General features: G+C 37.0%; 3 protein-coding genes, 1 non-coding gene and 1 pseudogene across 5 annotated transcripts in view; all 5 read right to left on the bottom strand.

Moving 5' to 3' along the window:
• LOC104757383 (BTB/POZ domain-containing protein At1g30440) overlaps positions 1 to 2,325 on the bottom strand; it is a gene marked incomplete in the record, with an annotated part of 4,288 nt that extends 1,963 nt beyond the window's left edge. The window contains 3 exon segments of the mRNA XM_019239087.1: positions 1 to 948; positions 1,424 to 1,493; positions 1,678 to 2,325. Coding sequence (XP_019094632.1) covers positions 1 to 948; positions 1,424 to 1,493; positions 1,678 to 1,736 — 1,077 coding nt within the window.
• TRNAE-CUC lies at positions 5,914 to 5,986 on the bottom strand. Its single transcript has one exon. It is a non-coding gene; the product is annotated as a tRNA-Glu (tRNA).
• LOC104757384 (ABC transporter C family member 11-like) lies at positions 6,144 to 14,396 on the bottom strand. 2 transcript variants are annotated; one of them, XM_010480124.2, is made up of 27 exons: positions 14,270 to 14,396; positions 13,613 to 13,999; positions 13,324 to 13,502; positions 13,174 to 13,213; positions 12,935 to 13,091; positions 12,684 to 12,798; positions 12,499 to 12,579; positions 12,366 to 12,390; positions 12,083 to 12,139; positions 11,706 to 11,771; positions 11,529 to 11,603; positions 11,328 to 11,435; positions 11,081 to 11,215; positions 10,869 to 10,975; positions 10,665 to 10,758; positions 10,288 to 10,455; positions 10,042 to 10,182; positions 9,750 to 9,950; positions 9,535 to 9,633; positions 9,290 to 9,442; positions 8,808 to 9,181; positions 8,477 to 8,657; positions 8,074 to 8,397; positions 7,203 to 7,959; positions 7,009 to 7,130; positions 6,679 to 6,924; positions 6,144 to 6,570 (listed from the first exon to the last, which is right to left on the bottom strand). In XM_010480124.2, the coding sequence occupies exons 2-27, from the start codon at positions 13,949 to 13,951 to the stop codon at positions 6,421 to 6,423; spliced, it is 4,494 nt and encodes a 1,497-aa protein (XP_010478426.1). In that variant the 5' UTR covers positions 13,952 to 13,999; positions 14,270 to 14,396; the 3' UTR covers positions 6,144 to 6,420. The 2 variants fall into 2 exon arrangements, with proteins under 2 accessions (XP_010478426.1, XP_010478427.1); XM_010480125.2 differs by lacking the exon at positions 14,270 to 14,396 and having other exon boundaries at positions 12,684 to 12,803; positions 13,599 to 13,685.
• LOC104757385 (ABC transporter C family member 11-like) lies at positions 14,790 to 16,411 on the bottom strand. Its single transcript, XM_019238934.1, has 6 exons — positions 16,138 to 16,411; positions 15,785 to 15,933; positions 15,616 to 15,656; positions 15,492 to 15,525; positions 15,162 to 15,407; positions 14,790 to 15,048 (listed from the first exon to the last, which is right to left on the bottom strand). Exons 1-6 carry the CDS (start codon positions 16,409 to 16,411, stop codon positions 14,872 to 14,874), a joined length of 921 nt encoding a protein of 306 aa, XP_019094479.1. The 3' UTR covers positions 14,790 to 14,871.
• LOC104759531 lies at positions 16,589 to 22,266 on the bottom strand (annotated as a pseudogene).

Raw genomic sequence — 22,754 nt, 5'->3', positions numbered from 1 at the left:
TAGAGTCTCCATAGTATGAGAAAAGCTAGGCATTACAAGATCTTCCAACGCAGCTTGGTCAAGCTGCATACCTATCCTTTTCTCCAAATTTGCTATGCAATCCGGACTAGCTTTCAAAATCTTAGCAATTCGAAGCATGTCCACGAAAAATTTGGTTGGAACTAAACCTTTTTGCATACGGAGAAGCTCCTGGATCTCTTCAAGCAAGTTCTTCTGCTCTTCCTCGGAGAGTACAGTTCCTGAGGCCAAAGGAGTACTGAATCGACCACTAGATTCAGCTCCACCGCGTCGCCTTTTTAAGCCAGGCAAATATTTTCTTGTGTAATAGGTTAAGGAACCGGCAATGATATCTTCTCTTATGCCTCGGGAATCCATGACTGTGATAAGTCTCTTGAAAAGAGGAAAGCTAAGCATCGATGCATCCTCGTACCACCAATCTGAACTAGTATGTTTAGGTCTGGCCCCGGTGCTTATCCCATTCCATAAAACACTGCCACCTGGACTCTGCATTGGCCCACCATGCTCCACAACAGGCCATCCAAACAAGTTTGGGTCTGTCGATGCTCTCATTGCTAGTGACTCGATACATTTCTTGGTAATATTCAATTCATCAGCATACTCGAGGACTTCATCGCAGCTATGAAGCGCCTTTATTGAATCTTTCCAGCTTTTGAGAACTACTTGATTGAAAAAAGTTTCAGTTTGAGAAATAAGATTTCCTTCCCCATACTCTTCCGTCATCTCGAGATGCTCAGCAGCACATCTGAGATATACAACGTTAGAGGCAGTGAGTTCGAGCTTCACACCGTAGCAGAACTTGGCAACTAGTTCAAACGTTTTGTCTCCGCCAGGAAGATCAGAAATTTCAATGAGACATTTATCATCCCCTTCTTTTGACGCCTCTGCAATCCTTCTTTCCATGACTCCACTTCTAGAGAGCAATGGAAACTGTACATAGCAAAAAATGATTAAAACAAAAGGTGTCAGAAATTGCAAGTAACATCATTCTTTCACAAAGATGGGCTTAGTAGATACGTGTTTCTACAATAAGTGTCAGAATTCTCATTGTTGGAAACGAGGCATTGCCAAAAAACTACAGAGACTGAATGAGTTGTGAAGGAACCAAAAGAAAGTTCAGCAAATAAGCAAGGATGTGGAACAGCTAGCAAAATTGCATTGGTGGACTAGTCATATAAGAAGATTAAGAGCTAAAAACCAAAGTTTTGATCTTTTTGATCAACAAAAGACTAATATGACACAATGTTGTAAAGGAAAAATATACATACCCACCAAACAGATCTTTAATACATAACAGTTCTACAATGCTGGAGAAAGGCATAACATTCTAGAAGACAATAACTATTCCAGGTTAAGGCAACTGTTTCAAGACGAGAGTGTTGTGTTCAAGTTAAGCAAATTGTACCTTGTGGAGATGAAAAGACATCTCTCCAACTTCAACGATAATATCACTTGGAAGCCCAGTTGTGCAAAACCTGCAATTAGCAAAACCCAAGAAGACAAAGGAATAAGCTTTTTTGACTCGGTAACGCTGAGATTGCCTTAAAGAAAGACCATGGTCTCAAATTCAGACCAAGTCTGCTCAATTGAAAGGAGAAAACAAGAAGCAAAATACAAAATAAAATTAGAGAGAGAGAGAGAGAGATCAAGTGAATATACCAAGCCTGGCCTTGTCTCTGGAAAGCATCAGATTTGGATCCCAGCTTCATGCAAGCCATTGTTTCTCTCACCAGAATTCAACAAGCCCACCAAAGTAACTAGTGAGTTAAGCCTTCAAACCCCTAAAAAAAAAAGAAATCCCTCCAACAAAATCAAAACCCTAATGCACAGAGAAACTTCCTTTGATACCCAGAAACGAGAAACAGATCAAATTTCAGTTAGACATTTTAACAAACACTTGAGCTGCCTCCTCCTTACTCTACATTTAGTAAGCTCACAATACGTTTCTCTTTCTTTTTTCCAGAAAGTAACCTAAAATCCCACAGATGTACAACAGATCCCTTGGCCAAAACCACTAAAAACCCAGAATCCCCCTCAAATAATCTTATCTGCAACACCAAATTCAAACTACAAAGTAATGAAAAAGACAAAAAAATGAAAAGAAAAGAGCACAACCCCAAAAAAAACCCAGCTAGACAAGAACAGCTAAGCAGAAGTTACCAAGCTCTTGTAAGCTTTATACAAGAGAGAATATACATTGTAAGAAGAGAAGGGGACCATATTATATCCCAAACCTGTTTATTATTATTTATATCAAATTAATTTCTTTTTTTTTTTGTAAGAAGAGAAAAAAGAAAGTGAGTTAATTGATAATTTCTATATTGGTTGCTTTAGAANTTGGTTGCTTTAGAATTTTTTACATATCGAAAGTGAAAAGGAAAAAAAAAGGAAAGAGATGGATGGAGATTTGAAAATCTCGAGATTAATAAGATGAAGAAGAAGAACACATGCACGCATGTGGGGTCCTTTGTGTAATATCTTCAAACATACTCATTGTGTTGGGATTCTTGAAATTAGCAAAACACTACTTATGCTTTCAATTAGTACTAGTTAAATGTGGTTGTGTTTAGTTTTGTCCTAATCTTTACTCAAAGAAAAGAATCCAATCCTTCCCACTAATTTCTTTTGGCGTGCGAGTGCGGTTATATATATGTGATGTGTGTTCCTGTTCCACTAATCCGTATCATATCAATTATTTTGAAAGAGATTTACTTACTTACACACCATAACTATATAAAGTTATGATAAAGTTATACAAATTTTATTCCTTTTCTGAGTTTGCTAGTACTTTTTATATATTTATAAGAATTGTTAATAATGTTATGAAATCTACTAGTTTTTTATTTGTTTTTATCAACCGGATTTATATGTTAGAAAATCTCAAAAATTGTGTGTATTGTGTGGTAAATGAGAAAAATGTGTTACCTATTTGTTATGGTTAGCTAACAAAGTAAATTAATTTTGTGGTTTCTACCGCTTCTCTACGTATTAGAATATGGATTTTTTGAATTATCAAATTGATGTGTTGGCGGCCACCAATTGTGATATGGTTGATCAATGAAAAATCACCCTAACCATATATATAATATTTTGTTTTGTTGTCAAAAATTAATCCCTCCAAAATAAACCATATGAATCATATTTATATTATCTTTTAAAAAGTTAATTTTATAAGATTATAAAATATTTATATTTAATTTAAATTAATTAATAGAGTTACTCCTAAAATTTTGTTTTTCATATTTGTTACACTTTTCATTTTCTTGTAAGTGTCATTTTTATAAATTTTCACACATGTACATTATACTAATAAATAATACAGTATTAAGTTGACATATTTAATGCAACATCACTTTACAATAAAAGACTCATTAATAATAAAAGAAAATTAAAAAGATATTTTAAAACATACCATCATGACATATATGGACTACTTTATTCCTAAAAATATCACAAGGAATAGATATCTTATTTTCAGAGTCAATCTTTCTAAATTACGATTTGTGTATCCAACCCATTATTATTTTTCGCATGTTGTATTTGTATTTACAGTTCGAAATATTAACGTTTCCTAGTATTCAATACAAAGTTAAAAACACAAACTTAAATCCAAATTTGAAGTAATGGAGTTCAAATTTATTTATGTTATGCTGCCCAACAACCTAGAATTAGTAATTCATAGTTATCAATTTACATCAAAACCATATATGTTCCTTTTGCAATTTTTAGAAGATACAACCCCCATTATGAATCAATTCGCTGACTTGTCATAGTCACGAAGAAGTGCATATAGTTGGTGTAAATTCATAAGTGGCTTTAAATAGTCTTGCGCATTGATGCCCAAGGCAAGCGATAACGGTATTACTAACTATGAGGAGTCCTCTTTGCTGATCAATACTATTATGGATTTCATTCTACCACTTTTTTACCACTGTAATTAAACATGACGCTCTACATACAGTACATATATATAGTTAAAAACTTTATATAGGGAGAGAATGATATAATATAGTAGTATGTTCCAAACCCAACCCAATAATGCGAACTTGGCGAAGTCACGAAAGACATTTTATAGCAAAATATTCCTCTATTATTGTTAGTGATGGAATGGGATTTTGTCCGTACCTATACTATCTAAGCATGTGGTTGAAGCTTCGTTGTCCGACGAAGGTATTTTTACTTCAACGCTGACGCAGCTATAACCAGCTTAGCCACGTGAACTTTGACTTCTCTTTGGTTAACTTTTGTACTTCTCAACTTCCCACAAAAATAATAAAAATATAAACTGAACCAACGACTTCAATAAACTATTGTTAAGGATTATCCCAACCTTTAATTTGTACTATAGCAAGTTAAGTAAAAACTAAACTGTTTGAATTTTGGAAGTTATGTGGTTTTGTACACATGTGCGTTGGGCACTGACTCATGAATATCCCCTTAATTGATAAGTATGTACTATAATTGTAGCATAATAACCAAATCATAGAACGATTATAATAACCAAACTTGTTTTAATTCCGAAAAATTCAACGCATGATTTTCTAATAAACAAACTGTTTTTCATAAAAGGTATATGTTATTATTAGTCGTGGTAAATGTTTCACTCATATCAAATTAATTCGAGTGTAGTATTATTTACATAAAAATTTGTTATGCATGCTAAGTGTATTGAAAATATATAACATTTTCTGATTTAAAGAGACGTAAGAAGTCTAAAAATTAGAAACTAGTGGTTTAAAAATAATTATTAAACGTGTATCTAAAAATGTATTCTAATATCTTTCAAATATACATACACGTTAGTAATCTAGTTTTATTTTAGTTTCTTTTAACATATCAAATTCACGTTTAATAAAAAAATTGCACAACACCTACAAATAATTGAAAGAATTAATCTTTTTCACCACTATATACATATATATAAGTATATATATTATTTTATACTAGATTAAATGAAACTCCATGTAAATTTATTTGCGTATGCTTATTATATAAGTGTATATGTAACATGTCTATCTAGTAATCTACAAAAAGAATTAAAGTAAACAAAAAAAAACCATAAATACGCATGCAATAGTGAACAATGATTCGGGCCTAAACAGCGAAGTGTATAACCTTATTCTTACAATTTCTTATCTTAGGATTCTTGAATTCTTGAATTTTAAATGCCTTTTTAAAATAATTTTTGTTTACATTTTCTATGCTCCTTGTCCACACATAAAAGCTCCTTTGCTTTTAAATGCGTTTATGTTCTCCCTTGGCTTTTATGCTCAACACTCACCCCCATAGCCACAAGTCAACTCCAATTTTTGTTTCAAATTATTTGTTTAAGAACAGAGTAACGTACATATACTACTACTTATCTTTATATGTCCTTATAAAACAAGGTTACTGTAATTGTTTTAGAAAAGCCTAGTCTACCATGGAAAAAACCGAGTTTAACTTATCTAGACGGAGAAGTGAAATCGTGATTTCATTTTGAGGGTGTCTAATTCTTTTTGGCGTAAATGTTAAAAGACAAAGGTGTTTATTACAAGTTCAGTCTATTGTGTATGTAAAAAAGTAAACTACATGATAAGTTAACCTCACGTTCCACTTTTTTGTAAACAAAAAGGTGAAAAAAAGGAGAGAAATAATTTACAAGTCCGAACAAAATCATTAATATAGATGTCGCATAATTTTGCTTGCCTTTTAGACAAAGGCGTGAGAGAAACCTTAGGCCACATGGGTAACAAAACTCACCACACGCCTCGGCTTTCGCAAGCGTCACGCTTTTTACGTCAAGCTTTTAATTTTATTTTTAGCTAGCGATTTCAACCAAAAAGGTAGAAAAACAAAAAAAGAAAACTCAAATCCTGCGACGTGGAATATTCAAGAGGAAGAGAAAAAAAAAATCTCCGTTGCCGGGACTCGAACCCGGGTCTCTCGGGTGAGAGCCGAGTATCCTGACCAGCTAGACTACAACGGATTGTTGTTAATGATGCCTTATATCACTATATGACACATTTGTAGATAGTAATCTAGTATAATGAAGTCTTCTCTTTGTAACATATGAACAGATGAAGTGAAGATACTTTATTAGAAGCTCTTGTGTGATTGTCAGCAGGTTATTACGCTGTTCTACAAACCAGAAAAAAAAAATCACATAAGAACAAAATAACATTTGAAATATCAATAAAATTTTAGCCATTTCAACTGCCAAGGAGATTCTGATCATATGTACACAAGAGTGCTATAACGCTTATTGTTCATGAGTGACTGCCGATTTCTCGGTTCACCTTCAATTGTTCAGCATAAGGCTATATCCCCTTGTAACGTTGGGACTCTGGTAAATGGTAGTGATGAAACTCCAATCATAATGCAAACTTATAAACTCATTCTTGGAAGGGCGGGTGACCATTTTTATCTACCATGACTCATTCCATTCCCTCTCCTTTCAAAGACCATGTTGGCAAGGTACTGAGCATTTTCTGGTCCAGTGCTATGAACCATCTTAAAGAAGGCACTTGTATCTCTTGATAGCAATTCTTGGGGACTATCATACTCCAAAACCTAACAAAATTTGGCATAGCTCAATGTAAGTCACATAAGGATGTTGCTACTCGGCAATAGAAATCCTCTTGAGTGAGTGAGTTCTAGGAACAATAATCCTGGACTTACCTGACCAGAACTAAGCACAAGGATCTTGTCGCAGTCGATGATGGTATTCAATCTGTGAGCGATAACAAGCATTGTGCAAGACTTAAATTCTTCACGGATGGTCCTCTGTATCAGAGAATCTGTTCTGACATCAACAGATGCAGTTGCTTCATCGAGAACAAGGATCTTAGATCTTCTTAACAATGCACGCGCTAGACTTAGCAGTTGCCTTTGCCCCACGCTGAAGTTCTCACCTCCCTCAGAGACCTTTACAGAACAGTTTCATCAACAATCTTATAACAAGTCAAAACACTCTTCTACCTAATGTATGCCACTTAAGGTAAACTTCACCTCTGCATCTAGACCAAAAGGATTCCTGTTGATGACATCTTTTATATGGGCCCTTTGTAGAGCCTCCCAGAGTTCAGCATCATTATGCTCACTAAATGGATCGATATTGAATCTCACCGTCCCTAACAAGAAGAATTGTTTCTCAGAAAGCAGGATCATACTTACAATATCATCTTAAAATTACACACACGAACCTGAGAAAAGAACTGGTGACTGGGGTATGATACTTAGGGCCCTGCGCAAATCTGTCAGTCCAAACTTTGCCACATCATAATCATCAATTATGATTCTTCCCTTTTCCAATTCCACAATCCGATATAATGCATTCAGCATGGAAGACTTCCCTGCCCCAGTTCTTCCCACCACTCCTACTTTCTCAGTGGGAGAAACAGAAAAGGTCAGTCCATGCAATACTGGAGGAAGCCCGGGTCTATAACGAAGGTGAACGTCTTCAAATTTAATTGATCCTCTTGAAGGCCATCCAGATATTGGACGATTATTCTCGATTATATCTGAAGCCTCAGAAGGAAGATCAATGTAGTTGCCAACACGCTCAACAGAATTTAAGCTGTTCTCTGCCTTGCTAGCTTGCCTTAGAACACCACTTAACAGAGTAGTGATATTCAGAGTGTAACTAAGAAGGAGCCCCATCGTAGATGCAAAAACAGCTTGGTTCTCTACATTCCCATATCGCAAAACCGCAAAAGTTGCAGTTAACCAAATCATGACACCCCCAAGAGTCTCTGATCTTATAGTGAGCCAACGGTTTGAGCTAGTATTTGCAAGAGTGAACCTTATGTTGTTGTCCATGGATTTTCCATTAATCTTGGCCATCCGCTCATAGGCTTTGTAGGCTCGGATGCTTGGCAAACCATTCAAAGCTTCTCCAAATTGTGCATAAATAGGTGATCTAGTAACAGAATCCAAACGTCTAACTTCGCGGGATGTGCTCTACAATTTACAAAAGTAATATTGATTCCAATACAGTTTAATATGAATTCTGCATAAGTTTGATGCATAGAACAATCAAAGAGAAGCACACACTGACATGAAATAGAAAATTACCTGATAGTAGATATATGTTGCATAAAACAGTATTAGGAGTGGCATTATTGCCCACAATGAAATTGTACTGACGGTACCTATGAGTGCAAATGTCGAGAGGAGTTGCCACAGCTGGTTCATGAACATATTCATCAGGTTGGCCACGTTTCTATCTATATCACCAATATCCTTAGAAAATCTGTTTATTACACGTCCAGTTGGGTTTGTTTCGAAGAAGAGCATAGGAGCTCTTAGGATAGAATTCAGCATCGCGTCATGGAGTCTTTTGGCGGCATGTAAACTTGATGTCATCAGCCAAAAAGAATTGGTAAAAGTGACAGCCACCTGAAAAAATGACCATTATAATCGTCAACTTCGTGTAATATGTCAGAGTTACAGATCTCAGTCTTTTACGAACACAAACCTGACCAAATCCGAGAAGAGCATATACGACAATGTAGAAACCGGGACTATGACTCTTTGACGTGATTTGATCAGTCCAAATACTTAACCACGTGCTACTTAAAACTCGGAGAACTTCAGTTGTTAAATAGCATGCAAAAAGAATCATAACTACCCATACGCCGCCTACTGCCTTTTTATACCTGAAAATTTTGAAAGTACCTTAGCCATTTTGTTTGTATTAAACATAAAGCAATGTACATCTAAAGATATAAAGCAAATGCCCGTATTTTTCATTTGGAATGACTATATCTGGTAAATTTCTAGCCGTAGAAAGATGTTGAGCTAAGTACCTCATCAGAACATCCCAACTAATGATGCCAGTTTCCCGCTCTTCTCGCTTTACAAGAATGGATCTTCCCTGTTTTCCTAGCTTGGTCCGGTCTACATTTCCTTCATTCACATCAATTGTGATAGTAGGATCCGGCTTCAAGCCTTTGTCGTCTTTTTTCGTCCCCGTTTGCGTTGCATCCATTTTCCCAGCATTTTCCATTAGTGTCCGGAACAAACTCCCATTATTTAACAGCTCTGCAAAGGTTCCCTCCTCCTTAATCATTCCTTCGGAGACTAAAATTATTCTATCCATCAAAGGAAGAAAATGTAGTTCATTTGTGACAAGAACCCTCGTCTTCCCCTTCAGCTCATCCTTCATGCAGCGATCAAAGACCTGTTACATGATTCAGGGAAGCCTGTCGTTAGATGTACCAAAAAGGATTACTGAGAAATGAAATATTTAATCATGCAAATGCCTGAACACTCATTATTTATACAAAACCTGGTGAGCAACATGAGCATCTAAAGCACTCAAGGGATCATCGAATATGTAAACATCTGAATTTGAGTAGACTGCCCTAGCCATTGAAACTCTCTGCTTTTGTCCTCCACTAATATTCACCCCACGTTCTCCAATCTCAGTAAGATCACCGCCCTAAATAAGCAAGATTCAGGAAGTGAGTTACTAAGTAGTGTCATATCAAATTATATGTTATTAACTTGTGTAAGCCTGTCATTCCACTTAACTGGAAGCAAATCAAGATCGTGTTGTAAGGCAGTCACATCAATAGCCCTCCTATATCTCTCAGACTCAAAATCTGACCCAAATAAAATGTTTTCACGCACCTGCAATACATAGACACTTGTATTGGGGAACTTCTTGCATAACTAATTAACCAAATGAAAATAAAGCTACCAAAATTTTAGGTTTCCAGAGCAAGCGAGAAGTAAAAAGGACTCACAGTGGCATTGAAGATCCAGGAAACTTGAGGAACATAAGCTACGGAGCCTCTAATAACAACACTTGAGGTTTCAGCATGAGATAACTCCCCCAGCATTGCCGAAATAAGTGATGTCTTACCTTCTCCAGTTCCACCTACAATGGCAATCAAGCTGCCCACTGGTATTTCCAAATTGATATTGGATAATGTGGGCTTGGTTGTCTGGGAAATTTCGAGCAAAACACAGTGAATATTGCAGAAAGTTATAAATAGTGCATCATAGAAGCTAATATTGCTTCTTTTTAGGATTAACCTTTGAATCCCATGAAAAATATCCATTTCTAATTGTAATGACTGGAGCTCCTGGTTGAAGAGGTGGGTTTTGTGCTAGAATTCTCTCTTCACTTAAAAGTAGTTCCTCAATGCGTTGCAGTGAAACATTTGCGTTAACAGCCTAAGTCGAGAAATAGCAAACAGAAGATAACTAAATATGAATCTATTGGCAAATGAGAGACCAAATATAACTGAGGAGGGGATAACAGATTACTGTTAAAATAACCTGACTTATAAGATTTGGTAGCATGTTGAGAGGAGATCTTAGCACTGCGAATAGAGAAAGAGATGTAAATGCCCTTGCTGGTGTCAAATCTCCTCCAAGCAGAACGAAAACCCCAAATGAAACCACGGTCACAACTACTGGTATGCTGTTTAGTATAAAACTATTGAACTGGCAGAGGAAAAACGTTTATAGGGAAGAAATGTTAAGCGTGAATTGTTAAAACTTTTCCTCAGGTTTTGCATTTAAGCAAAATTAGTTTATCCTTATTTAAGGTCTAAGTTAATATATGGAACTAAGGGCAAACAGGATTAAACCATGAGATTAAAGGTTTCCCTCAAAATGTCAGGCATTAAAAAATCAAAGATAAGGAGTCATACTGCTGATAGTAACTGTGCTTTACGAAACCATGAGAGCTCTTCATTTCTAATTCCTTGAATTCGAGGCTCGAAGCTCTTCTCCCATGCATAACATCTAACAAAGTTGGAGAATGCCAAGACAATATATTATATGTAGAATAAATGGTTTAAGAATGTACCATTCATAAAAGCTGAAAGATAAGTAATTAAGAATATCAATCATACTTTACAATATCCATGGATGCCAAAATCTCATTTATGATACTGACTCTTTTGTCAGTCCACTGGAGTCCTTCTTTAGTCAGTTCCCGCATTCTTCTTACAATCAGAGTCTATTTATCAAGAAACAGAATAGGCAGACTTGTATGTAAACATATGCAATTACCACAACTTGTAGAATTGAAAAATAGTTAAAAGCACATAACGAAGCTGAATACCTGGAGAGGAATAAGAAGAAACAGAATCAATGAGCCCAAAATTGAAGCAACTCCTAGTTGTTGATAGAGAAGAATCATAGACACGATGATGCGAAAGGGAGCTGACCATAAACCATGGAGCTGTTCTGCTAATAGCTTAAAACTCAAGAGACTATGTTAGCAACTACAAATCCATAGTTGTGCAAAGGTAGAGAGTATGGAACAAACTGAGAAAGAAGATGGAAATTTTAACTAAACCTAATTATACCTGCAGTGCATTAGCATCAGTCGTGATCATGTTTGTGATCTTCCCAGATGCAAAATTCTTGCGAGCTTCATGAGTTAGTCTTATTGATTTGTGGAATATAGCTGCAACCTACAAGGGAAAATGAGCATAATTAGTTGGAGACACAACATGACGAAAGTGATCATAGAAGTCGGAGAGAAATGGATGTTTCACAAGTTTTACCAAAGTTGACCTTAACCGAAATCCTACTCGCCCAACATGTTGAAAGTACTGAGATTGACAGAGCACTCCAAGTGTCTGAAACAAAATCGAAAAAGAATAGCTTTACAGAAGTTCCAACAAGAAAAACAACACTCCAATAGTATTTTAGAGATCAGAGACGAATTTTGTGATACATACCACACCAACGAAAATTGAGAAAGCATAGACATAGCCAACCCAAGCTGGATCACCTTCTAGCATTGACTACATAAATCGATCAAAGATTTGTTGTATAAGTTAGATCAATAAATATTGTCTGGGAGTAAAGCTCAGAGAGATCCCTGATATAGAGGCAACAAAATGTTTCATAAATTTTAAAATGTGAGATAAGAATCAGGGAAATCTGCAGAGTGATTTAAATATAGCTCATCACTCATGTATGAGAAATATGTGGCTGCTACGTTGCTTTCTCAATTTGAAAAAAGCTATAATGTAGATGTAAAACCTCGGAAAAGATGTGTAGTGACCATTGAGTACGTAAGAAACATAAATCATGGGTCAGAAAGAAAGCTTACCTGCAGTAGATGGCTCAGTATAACCGGTCCAACAAATTGAGAAAGATCATGCCCAACCTACAACACGCTAAAGCACATGTATTGTTATTAATTGCTTGAGAGTTTTCAATTACATGACTGAATATTACTGCGGATGCAGGTCAGACATGATGCACGAGATAATAACGAATCAAGTCAAGAGCATTTTTTAGGATCTATTTTAAGTAACCAACCGAGAGACAAGAACACAAGTTTAAGAAACCATGATTTGAAGAGCACAGAATGTAAACAAGATGATCTTTACCTTGAAAATACCACCCAACCAGAATCTACAAAAATGGGAAAGAAAAAATTAGTGCCAGTATCTATGATGTGTCACTTTTAAGCAAAAGTATCCAGTGGAATAGACGGTTTTTAATGAAATCATCAGCTTTTACCTTCGACCAAGGCTACTATTTAGTGCTCGGAGTAGCCGTGGCTTAGGTCTCCGTGATTCTTCAGTCCAGCACCTTTGGAATCTGTCAAAATAAGAATGCTACTTGATTCCAAACGAAACATTTAACATAAATATATAAGAAGTAATACTATAGAAGGCAGAAGCAAAGCAGCACTACTTCTATACCTTTTTATCAGAGTTTCCGTTTGGTCCCATTTGTCTAATTGCCAAACATCCTTCTCGGTTATAGGCTTTCTGTAGCCTAACTGCAGAAGCGGCGTCATCCAGCTAAAGTATATTCCTTTGCTTTGTCAAAAGTAAACAAGAAATCCAAATTAGTAGAACAAAAGAAAACCATGGCTATTATATACATTTGCCTAACATGAATCGCTTGCTAATAGAGTGGGCATTCGATTATCAATTCAAGGGCTACCTACCGGATAATATGCTGGCATATCGCTCTGGACATATGTGCTCTCCCCCAGGAAGTGCATCATATTCAACATTCTCTAACGGTTCATTGTTTAGAATATGGTAACTTGGATAAGGATCCAGTTCAGGAATGTAAACAAGGAGAAGAGCTCCAAAGAGAGCCTGCAAACAGACAACAAATGAAAGTCTGAAGCTTTGTTCTGAAAACAATGAACTGCAAGCTTCTACATAAGGATCATGTTACCTGGCAACATGTTGAACTGATAAAGAGATATAGAGCAGTTCTGTAAGGGCAAATAGAGGAACGTTTAATGCGACAGCTATCAATACCCAAAACTTTATAAGTTCAAATCACCGAATTGAGTTCCTTAATATGAAATATGCAGTAACTAACCTATCAATTGAGTTCTTGAGAGGCAACACAAGGTCCAGCAGGACAGTATCAGCAACCAAAACATAAACAACACCAAATCTAACATACCATCGAAACTCTTTGACGTATTGTTTGGTTTCGAGTCCAATCAAAACAAGCATGGAGAACCAAGCGAATGCCTCAACCATTAAGGATGCAAACTGCCATTGAATAACACCAGATTCATACTTTGATTTCAGAATTTAGAAAAGAAGCATATAAACTTAGTCTCTCATATGATTAAGAATCAGAGTTACTTTTTTGAAGTCACCTCAAAGGGAGGAAGATCAGTCTCTCCACCCACGTCATAAAGAGAAATCCCCATGACCAATCTCAGAACAGGCTCAATGAAACAGTAACAAGCCAAAATTCCCAGCACACAATGGTAGTACATGTTCCTCAAAACATAAACCTGAGCTGCTTTGGCATTGTCCAAGGTGATCCATATCCGGTAGAAACAAAGACTCAGTAGCACTAGGTGAGAAGCAATCATCACTAACGAGTCAATAGCACACGGCGTGTAGGCACCAAACGCACCATCCGGTGCTTTCTCCCAAAATCCTTTTGCGATTGGCTTGCAGTACCAGTTCAAGGCCTCATCAAAACCCATCTTCTTCTTTTCTATTTTTTGCAATCAAAACTTGAATGAATACTCAAACTGGGAAAAAACAAACGGGCATATTGCTTAATACTTTCACCAAGGCAACCAATCTTAGCTAACAAAGAAGCATATATGCTTGACAACTGAGTCAACGTAGTCTGAGAGTTTTTTTTAAAAAGCATCGAACTCATTTTTCCAAAAAGCTAAAAACTTTATGAAAGTCCATTTAGCAGACCCAAATAGTTGACCAAACAAAAACACTTACTACACAGAGAAAAGGAAGGGAGAGAAAGAGAGATGATTCGAGGGGGAAGTAGAAAGCTTTACCCTTTTCTGCTTAGTGATTTGTTCCGATCGGAGCTTTGCCGATGATCTCTTCTCTGCAATAACATAATGAGACGTTTTACAAACATCTTCTTCTAATTTAATTTATATTTGTTATTATTTCATTTATCATTATTTTTGAAGTTTATATTAGTCTAATATATTTAGCTTTTGTGTCCCTTGTATATTAGTCTAATAGTTTTATGTAGTTTTTGTACATATGAACACATGTAACGATACTTCATTAGAAGCTCTCATGTATCATCATGCTATGCTAGGAACATAGGGTCCATATGCTTCTAAATGTCCCCAATCTCCAGCCCTCATACCAAAACCCCTAAGGAACATTTGAAAAAGTCAGCATCTGCCCAAAAGTTGTTGGCCAAATTTTCAACTGTCAAGAAGATCATATGTACACAAGAGTATTAAAAGGCGTATTGTCCATGTCAGCACATCGTTTAGGTTTATCTCTAAATTATTCAACATTAAGACTATCTCCTTCTAATTTTGACACTCTCGTATATGATAATGATGCGTATTCCATCATCATGAAAAGTCACTACTGCAACTTCCATTGTCGTTTGTTGCAAACCGAACTTATATACTCATTTTGGAAGGCTGGTGACCAATTCTATTCCACCTAGACTCATTCCAGTCCCTCTCTTTTCAAAGACCAAGTTGCAAAGGTACTGAGCATTTGCTGGTCCGGTGCTTTGAACCATCCTAATGAAGGCACTTGTATCTCTTGATAGCAATTCTTGTGGACTATCATACTCCAAAACCTAAAAAAAAAATTGACATTTCCCATAGTTTTTATTATGTAACGAATCCATATCTGATGAGAAGATAGATATAATAATTAAGTGAGTTCCACGAATAGTAATTCTGGCATTACCTGACCAGAACTAAGCACAAGGATTTTGTCACAGTCGACGATGGTATTCAATCTGTGAGCGATAACAAGCATTGTGCAAGACTTGAACTCCTCACGGATGGTCCTCTGTATCAGAGAATCTGTTCTGACATCAACAGATGCAGTTGCTTCATCGAGAACAAGGATCTTAGATCTTCTTAGCAATGCACGTGCTAGACTTAGCAGTTGCCTTTGCCCCACGCTGAAATTCTCACCTCCCTCAGAGACCTTTACAGAACAGTTTCATCAACAATCTTATAACAAGTCAAAACACTCTTCTACCTAATGTATGCCACTTAAGGTAAACTTCACCTCTGCATCTAGACCAAAAGGAATCTCACCGTCCCTAAAATAAAGAAATGATTCTCATAATGAATAACAGAATGCATGAATATATACTTACAAGTTACAATGTTGTCTTAAATTAAACACGAACCTGAGAAAAGAACTGGTGATTGTGGTATGATACTTAGGACCCTGCGTAAATCTGTCAGTCCGAACTTAGCCACATCACTGTCATCAATCATAATTCTTCCCTTTTCTATTTCCACGATCCGAAATAATGCATTCAGCATGGAAGATTTTCCTGCACCAGTTCTTCCTACCACTCCTACTTTCTCACCTGGAGAAACAAAAAATGACAGTCCATGCAATACTGAAGGAAGCCCGGGTCTGTAACGCAGGTGAACGTCTTCAAACTCAATGGATCCTCTTGAAGGCCAGCCAGATACTGGACGACTGTTCTCGATTATCTCTGAAGCCTCAGAAGGAAGATCAATGTAAGATCAATGACAAGTTCTTGAATAAATTTACAGAACAAACACGTCAAGAAGCAAAACTGTTGAGATTCGTGAGAATTGTAAAACGTTGCATTATTATTAATTATAATCTCTCAGTATAAAATAAAAATAAAAACAATTAGCGTCGAGATCAGTAAGGGAGCCCAAGGGTTAAATACTCACGGCCGAATCCTGCTCGGCCAACATATTATCGTAAGAAGCAACAATCGTCAAAATAAGTTCCTTGGCGGCGAGATAGCAATCCTCCTTACTCATCATGGTTACTACTTTGTTGCTATCTGTCTCGTCAATGGAGAGCCCGAGATCGGATTCGGATTCGGGGAGAAGAGAGTCCCTACGGGATTCCTCCTTCCGCTTCTTTTCAACGAACAAAAGCAGTTCCTCCTTATTCATGACTACCACCTTTCTTCTGCTCCCCGTCTTCTTATCCATGGGCGACCGAGAAATAAAAAAATCCTTCTCCCCGTCTTCTTATCCATGGGCGACCGAGAAATAAAAAAATCCTTAGGGTTTGGTTGAGAGTTCCATGGATTTTTATTTATATAGGATTACTCGGCCCAAACTATTATTTTCTTCTCTGCACCCACCCGGCATTTTTTGTTCCGTGTATCCAAAGTAACACAAAGAAAATTTCATTAAAATGGGACTTTTTAAGGTCCAAGTAAATTGTAAGCCTTTCGTTGTTTGTTTACATCTCGACATTGTCTCAGTCAAACGATTTCCCTTCGAAATTGTAAGCTGGGTGTTGCATTCGGTTCTTCGCCAATCTGCTCATCACCGCAAGCCCTGATATAATATTACACAACATAATTAGATCAAGATACTTTCAACATTTTGTATCGGCAGAATCTTTTAGAGTAACGTTTACCTTCGACCATTTTGTAAAGATATGGCCACCACCGCTCTCTAGAGATTTCACTTTGGTTAAGAGATTCTTCAATCTCTTTATCATGCTTCCCTTCAAGAACACTGCGTAGAGTGACGACGGCGTCCTTTGTTCTCTTCAAAACACTGCTAAGGCTCTCAAGGTCGTTGTGAGATGAAGTCAGGCTCACCGCCAAAGCAAACTGAGCAGCTGCAGCCCAACGAGAAGAAAGCTTGCCATTTCCTCTGACCTTCTAAAGGTTGTGATGATTCATCTCTTGTCCGTTTGTTCTCAAGTACTATACTACGCAAGTACTCAGCATTTGCAGCTCCTGTACTTTGAACCATCTTCGAGAAACAACTTTCTCCGTTTGAAAGAAGATTCTCTGGTGTACTGAATTCCTGAACCTGAGGTGTTACGAATTTCAATTTATACTAGTTGAAGACATAAAGCAGATCTCAAAGGTAGGGTTTGATAGATGCAAATAGTGTAGGTCGTCAATGAAGCGTGCGTACTTTCCCAGAATCAAGGACGAGAACTTTGTCACAGTCGATGATAGTATTGAGACGATGAGCGATGATTAGCATCGTGCATGACTTGTATTCTTCTCGGATGGTCTTTTGGATGAGAACTTCAGTTCTAACGTCAACAGCAGCAGTTGCTTCATCAAGAACAAGTATCTTAGATCTTCGCAACAATGCACGTGCAAGACTCAACAACTGTCTCCGTCCAACACTGAATTCCTCTCCTGCCTCAGATACCTGATCAAACATACGGAGTTATTACTGAACACAATAGACATGCTAAAGAGAAAATGTTTTACTAAATGCGTCAAGACCAAGAGGATTTCTGCGTATACCCTCTCAAGCGATTCCCAAAGATGGGCATCATTGTGTTCACTAAATGGGTCAAGATTGAATCTCACAGTACCTACATACAAATGAAATTATTGGTATTCTTTTGAGTTTTTAGAAAGATAAACATCAGAAGCAGAAGTTTTTTTAAAAAAGAAATACCAGAAGCAATGGGAGACGTACCTGAGAAAAGAACTGGCGCTTTTGGTATATTTCCGAGCACTTTACGTAGGTCCATCAGTCCAAACCTGCCAATGTCATTCATCGATCAAGATCCTTCCTTTTTCCAGCTCCACAATCCGGAATAAGGCATTCAAGAGGCTTGATTTCCCAGCGCCTGTCCTTCCAACAATTTCCCACCTTATCCATTGGAGAATCAAGAATGAAACCCCATGAAGAACAGGAGGTAACTCAGTACAGCTGTTAAGGAGCTGGTGATACTTAAAGCATAACTGAGAAGAAAACCCATCGTAGATGCAAATGCTTGTTGGTTCTCTGCCCTTCCATTTTGCATGACGGCTAATGACGCAGTCAACCAAACCAGGAGACCTCCCAAAACTTCCAAACGGATTCCCAGCCACCGATTTGCAGCCATGTTTACAAGTGCGAATCTGATGTTATTGTCCATTGATCTCAGCCATCCTATCATACGCTTTATAAGCACGGATACTAGATAGTCCATTCAATGCCTCACCAAATTGAGCATAAACCGGCGATCTTGTAGTGGAATCCATACGTTTAATTTCACGAGATGTGTTGTACAATAAGGAAAAGACAGGGTTACCACACAACAGATATGATTGGACTTTCTGACAGTTCAGATTAAACGACTGATGTACCAAAGACAGGCAAACTTTTATAATCATGAAAACTCTTAAGTCTAATGTAGAAAACGCAGCGTGTAATAGAAGACTTAACACTATCAGTGTTCTTTTGGTCTCGTTTTCGATGTCTCAACCTGTATTCTTTGAAAGATTTATGAATAGAGAAATCATTGCGTCTAAAAGGTATGTTACCTGGTAATATAGATAAGCTCCATAGAACACGATCAACAGTGGCATGATGGCCCACAGGGACAGAGTGCTGACAATGCCAATCAAGATAACAGTTGAAAGAAGCTGTGCGATTGAACCCATAAACATGTTTCATTGACAATATTATAGAATAGGGGTCCATGAGTCTTTGGAGTTCCTGCATCAGTCCACTCACTCAACCAAGTGCTGCTTGAAACCCGAAATACTTGAGTCAAGACGTAGCATATAAGGAGCATCATCACTACCCATGCACCTCCAAGTGCATTCTGGTACCTGGAGCACCTCACTACTCTCATTAATATGGCCTTTAAATACGAAGCTTAGCAAGGAAACATGACTAGGAAGTGACAAACAATTTTTAGAAAAAAAACGAATGCGTCATATTCACTGATATTTCCACTATGGATAGAAAATAAATAGGAAAAGAAAGAGCAAAAGTCCAAAGGCATACTAACCTCTCCAGGACTTTCCAACTCACAACTCCAGTTTCACGTTCTTCTCGCTTGACAAGCACAGAGCTTCCTTCTTTGGATTTCTTTGTCTCGCTTCCATCCTTCTGCACATTATTAGTGTTTCCATTCTCAACTGGTCTTACAGACGATTGATCTGCTTCAGCTTCTCCACTTTCTTCTGAATAATCTTCAACCTTCCCTGCATTTTCCATTAACCTCTGGAACAATGGGCCACTATTGCATGATTCTTCATATGTTCCTTCCTCTTTTATAGTGCCCTCATGGACAAGTAGAATTTTATCCACTTGTGATAGAAAGTGGAGCTGGTTTGTAACAAGTACACTCGTCTTCTGTCCTAGTTCTCTTTTGAAGCATTTTTCAAAAACCCTATACATAACAGCCAGTTCTAAATATCAGGTGGCAAACAATAAGAATATTCATGCAGATTGGAAACAAACGTTATAGAATTCAAGATTTGCAAGATTGAAAGATAACAAAGTATTGTTCTATCTGAAAGAGTCTTTGGCTAGTTTACCTGCTGACCAACATGCGCATCAAGGGCACTCAATGGGTCGTCTAAGATGCACACATCGGAATTTGAGTAAACGGCCCTAGCCGTAGAACCCTCTGATTTTGTCCCCCACTGATGTTAACACCTCTTTCTCCAATCTCCGTGAGATCACCACCCTATCAATCAAGAGAAAGAATAGGAAATAAAGTTAAATACCTGAGAACTAGAAAAGTGAAGTCCATGCTATCAATGGCTCTGATGCAAATCTCAATTTTTTTTCGATTTACATCGCACCAACAAATGTTAAGTATCGTTTCACCTAAGGAAAATTTTTATGCACATGGCAAAGGAATTGTGCACAAAACTTACGGGAAGTAACTCAAGGTCATGCGTCAGTGCTGTCACATCAATCACCCTTTCATATTTTTCTTGGTCAAAAAGAGCACCAAACAATATATTGTCACGTACCTACGGATGTAAATTACAAGCATCAGCTCAAAATCACTTGAGATAAAAACACTAGTAAAACCAACCAGAATCTGCATGTCCATATCTAAAAGCACATATTATTAGTATCAGGAGAATTTGACATTTTCGCAGTGAGAACCATACTATAAACACAGCAGCATATATGAACTTACTGTTGCGTTAAAGATCCAAGAAACTTGTGGCGTCTGATCCTCTAAGAGTAACTGTAGCATCAGATCTTGGAGGAAGTTCCCCAAGCATAGCAGATATTAGGGAGGTTTTTCCTTCTCCTGTACTGCCAACTACCGCAACTAGGCTGCCAAGAGGTATGTCCAAGTTGATGTTTGACAAGGTTGGCCTATCCGCCTGCATATGTACACTTCTAGCTCACTTTTTGTACTTCAAGGACAATATGTAATAACGAAAACTAGAAGACGTAAGAACATGGGATAAAATAGACAAAGAAGACCTTATTGAGATAGCTGGCTGTCCAGGTACAATGGGAGGATTCGGTAAGAGAACTCTCTCTTCCGTCGATAGTACCTCCTCCAAGCGGTTCAAGGATACATTAGCATTGACCATCTACAAAAGTAAAACTTGGTCAGCATCTGCAAAACAAAATTATGACAATGACTGGTCGAGAAAAAGGGGTAGAGGTTAAATATAAAAAGAACAATTAGAAGCAATCATTACTACTGATGTCACAGTATTCATTCCTGGACATGAATACAAGGTTCAAGAAACATTTTAGGAAAGTCACCTGAGTTATAATGTTCGGAAGCATAAATAAAGGAAAACGAAGCAGAGAGAATAGAGAAAGGGACGTAAACGCTCTTGCAGGTGTCAGATCTCTCCTCCAAGCAATGAGAACACACCAAACGAAACAACAGTCAAGAAGACAGGAATGCTGTTTAGTATGAACATATTGAACTGCAGAACAAACAGAAGACCAAAAAATGAGTCAGAAATGAACATCAAAGAGGAAATCGAAACACATTAATGCAAGATATGTTAAAGAATGCTGCTACACATGGCCGCAACAACTGAAACAATATTCACTGAACTAGAAAAGTAGAGAAAATGCCCTCAACACATCTTGATTCTTGATGGATACCATTCTCAAAATGGTCAAAGGCATTTAATTAGACGAGCAGCTTGGATTTGTCTTTATATACAACCATACTGTCAGGAGAGCGACCAGTACATGACCAAGGCAACTATGCACACTAAGCATACAGTCTATAGAAGCAATTAATATAACAGTCACTGCACTCAAGGCATACCGCTGACAGGAGTTGTGCTTTTCGGAACCAAGATAATTCATCATCACGTACAGTTTGAACCTTGGACTGAAAACTGTTTTCCCAAGCATAACACCTACAGTATATTGGTTTAGTGAGTTAAAACATTGCCTCAAACATCCAACTATGCAAAAAAGAAAAATCAGGTTCCAAAGTATCATACTTCACTGTATCCATTGCGGCTAGAACCTCATTCATTAGGCCAATTCTCTTGTCAGCACGCTGCAACCCTTCTTCTGTTAACTTCTGTGTGTTTGCTTATAATAACAGTCTGGTTATAAAAAAACAAGAAAATGAATCACAGTCATTGATCTGAAAAATAATTGAGATTGGAAAACAAAAGAGAAATAAGCACTCAAAGTCAAAATAACAAAGACCATGAGGAATTATAAAGATATAAAAACCTGTATAGGGAACATAAGAACAAGAAACAATGCACCGTTGATTTTCACTCAGACATTTTAACAAACACTTGAGCTGCCTCCTCCTTACTCTACATTTAGTAAGCTCACAATACGTTTCTTTTTCTTTTTCCCAGAAAGTAACCTAAAATCCCACAGATGTGCTATAGATCCCTTCACCGAAACCACTAAAACCCCAGAATCCGCCTCAAAAAATATCTTATCTGCAACACCAAATTCAAACAACAAAGTAATGAAAAAGACAAAAAAAAAAAAAATGAAAAGAAAAGAGCACAACCCCAAAAAAAACCCAGCTAGACAAGAACAGCTAAGCAGAAGTTACCAGCTCTTGTAGCTTTGTACGAGAGAGAATATACATTGTAAGAAGAGAAGGGAACCATATTATATATCTTTATTACTCCCTCCGTTTCAAAATATAGGATGTTTTAAGCAAAGCAGGCAGATTAAGAAAGACTTTACTTTTAATAAGTTCAACCAATCAGAAACAATACTGCATAATATAAACTACTAAATTAATCTAAAAGTTGCATTGAAATTTGAAAACATCCTATATTATGAAACAACAAACTTCTCTAAAATATCCTATATTTTGAAACGGAGGAAGTATTATTATTAATTATTCATATCAAATTTATTTCTTTTTTTTTTTCTTAAGAAGAGAAAAAAAAAGTGAGTTAATAACTTTTATATTGGTTGCTTTAAATTTTTTTACATATCGAAAGTGAAAAGGGGAAAAAACAGGAAAGAGATTTGAAAATCTCGAGATTAATAAGATGAAGAAGAAGAACACATGCACGCATGTGGGGTCCTTTGTGTAATATCTTCAAACATACTCATTGTGTTGGGATTCTTGAAATTAGCAAAACAC

The sequence above is a fragment of the Camelina sativa genome, chromosome 17, assembly GCF_000633955.1.
Source record: "Camelina sativa cultivar DH55 chromosome 17, Cs, whole genome shotgun sequence".
NCBI lineage: Eukaryota > Viridiplantae > Streptophyta > Magnoliopsida > Brassicales > Brassicaceae > Camelina > Camelina sativa.
The sequence above is the reverse complement of the archived record's forward strand: the minus strand, read 5'-3'. Positions and strand labels throughout refer to the sequence as shown.

Coding starts and splice junctions, on each gene's coding strand:
- LOC104757384 (XM_010480124.2), bottom strand. CDS start 13,951: ATGGGTTTTGATGAGGCCTTGAACTGGTACTGCAAGCCAATCGCAAAA. Junction 12,580..12,683: donor ACGGAAACTCTGATAAAAAG/GTATAGAAGTAG, acceptor TTATTTTGACAG/ATTCCAAAGGTGCTGGACTG. Junction 10,183..10,287: donor TACCAAATCTTATAAGTCAG/GTTATTTTAACA, acceptor TTCTCGACTTAG/GCTGTTAACGCAAATGTTTC.
- LOC104757385 (XM_019238934.1), bottom strand. CDS start 16,411: ATGGATAAGAAGACGGGGAGCAGAAGAAAGGTGGTAGTCATGAATAAG. Junction 15,526..15,615: donor ATCACCAGTTCTTTTCTCAG/GTTCGTGTTTAA, acceptor TCTTTATTTTAG/GGACGGTGAGATTCCTTTTG. Junction 15,408..15,491: donor CTTTTGGTCTAGATGCAGAG/GTGAAGTTTACC, acceptor TGTTCTGTAAAG/GTCTCTGAGGGAGGTGAGAA.